Source organism: Piliocolobus tephrosceles, unplaced genomic scaffold (genome assembly GCF_002776525.5).
Source record: "Piliocolobus tephrosceles isolate RC106 unplaced genomic scaffold, ASM277652v3 unscaffolded_23925, whole genome shotgun sequence".
NCBI lineage: Eukaryota > Metazoa > Chordata > Mammalia > Primates > Cercopithecidae > Piliocolobus > Piliocolobus tephrosceles.
The window spans coordinates 236-1,730 of NW_022306449.1; the positions used below are offsets into that span (position 1 = coordinate 236).

Consider the following 1,495-nt stretch of genomic DNA (forward strand, 5'->3'; position numbering starts at 1 on the left):
CTGGCCTCGGCATTGAAAACACCAACCTCCCCCGAGCAAAGACTTGTTTAATCTCTTAGAAATGATGGAACACACCAGCCTGAACAACATGGTGAAACCCTGTCTGTAAGAAAAATACAAAAATCAGCCTGGCATTGTGGCACGTACCTGTATTCCCAGCTACTCAGGAGGCGGAGGCAGGAGAATCGGTTGAACCTGGGAGGCAGAGGTTATGGTGAGCTGAGATCGTGCCATTGCACTCCAGCCTAGGCAACAGAGCAAGACTCCATTTTAAGAAAAAGAAAGAATGGAGCATCAATTACCCTTCTTGCACTGGTTCCTGGGGAGCTCAGAGCCTATCTTTTGCAAGTGTCCTGAGCCTCTTGCAAGCCTTTCATGTGTTTCCTTCCTGGATTCTTCCTATTTTTCTCACACCTCTGAACTTGCTGTCAGGTGAAAAATCAAGGTGGGCCCAAAATTTAAGAGCTCATGAATTTGGTGGTGTTGGAGTGTCCTGGAAAGTCCAACCCTTGGGGGTGGGGAGTTGGGCAGAGAGGAGGGAGGGCATTCCAGGGCCCAGGACCAGAAAAAGAGGGACTGAAGGCCCAGAGTAGGATTTCCAGGCTGAGGAAAGACAGGCCGTGGGTGGGTAGAGGGTCCAGACCAGGACAGGGACAGAGGGTGTATCTAGGACAGAGGGTGTATCACCCACAAATAGCTCCCTCCAGAAAACAGGCAGCGGGTTGGGGGTTGAGCTGTAAGGAGGAAGGGGAGGTGGGAGAGAATGGATGGACCGGTGTCCAGTGAGCCAACTCCTCCTATCCTGGCCTATTTCCCCAGGACACGCCTGGGAGCCTGTGATCCTCTCCTCCAGGCTGCTTTCCCACTGGTGCCAGGATTCCCCCAAAGCCACACTGAGAACCCAGGAGAAGCATCAAATTATATGAGAGCTATGAAGAGAGGGAGCAGGATTTCTGGTTGACCAAGACAATATTTATTGAGGGTTTACTGGGTACAGGGAGAAGGGCTGGCTGGCTTGGGATGCAGAGAGACCCCTCCCCTGGGATCCTGCAGCTCCAGGCCCCTGTGGCTGGGGTGAGGGTTGGGAACCTACGAACATTCTGCAGGGGCCACTGTCTTCTCCACGGTGCTCCCTTCATGCGTGACCTGGCAGCTGTAGCTTCTGCGGGACCTCCACTGCTCGGGCGTCAGGCTCAGGTAGCTGCCTGCTGTGTACTTCTTGCTCTGTTTGGAGGGTGTGGTCATCTCCACGCCCTGGGTGATGGGGGTACCATCTGCCCTCCAGGTCACCGTTAAGATTCCCGGATAGAAGTCACTCATGAGACACACCAGCATGGCCTTGTTGGCTTGGAGCTCCTCAAAGGATGGCAGGAACAGAGTGACCGAGGGGGTGGCCTTGGGCTGACCTGTGTGGACAGGGGAGGGGGTGAGAGACGGCAGAGGGAGAGTGGGGTGTGTGGAGCGCCTCTCTCTGTCTAAAGTCCAGGAGGGTTCA

At 54.7% G+C, this 1,495-nt stretch overlaps 1 gene segment (V, D, J or C); it reads right to left on the reverse strand.

Moving 5' to 3' along the window:
* Window positions 1-960: 960 nt before the first annotated feature.
* LOC113221372 lies at window positions 961-1,488 on the reverse strand (the record flags this gene model as incomplete). The annotated part of the segment is given in 1 exon segment: window positions 961-1,488. A coding segment is annotated over 1 exon segment (399 nt), but the record flags the coding sequence as incomplete, so codon positions are not given.
* Window positions 1,489-1,495: the final 7 nt, after the last annotated feature.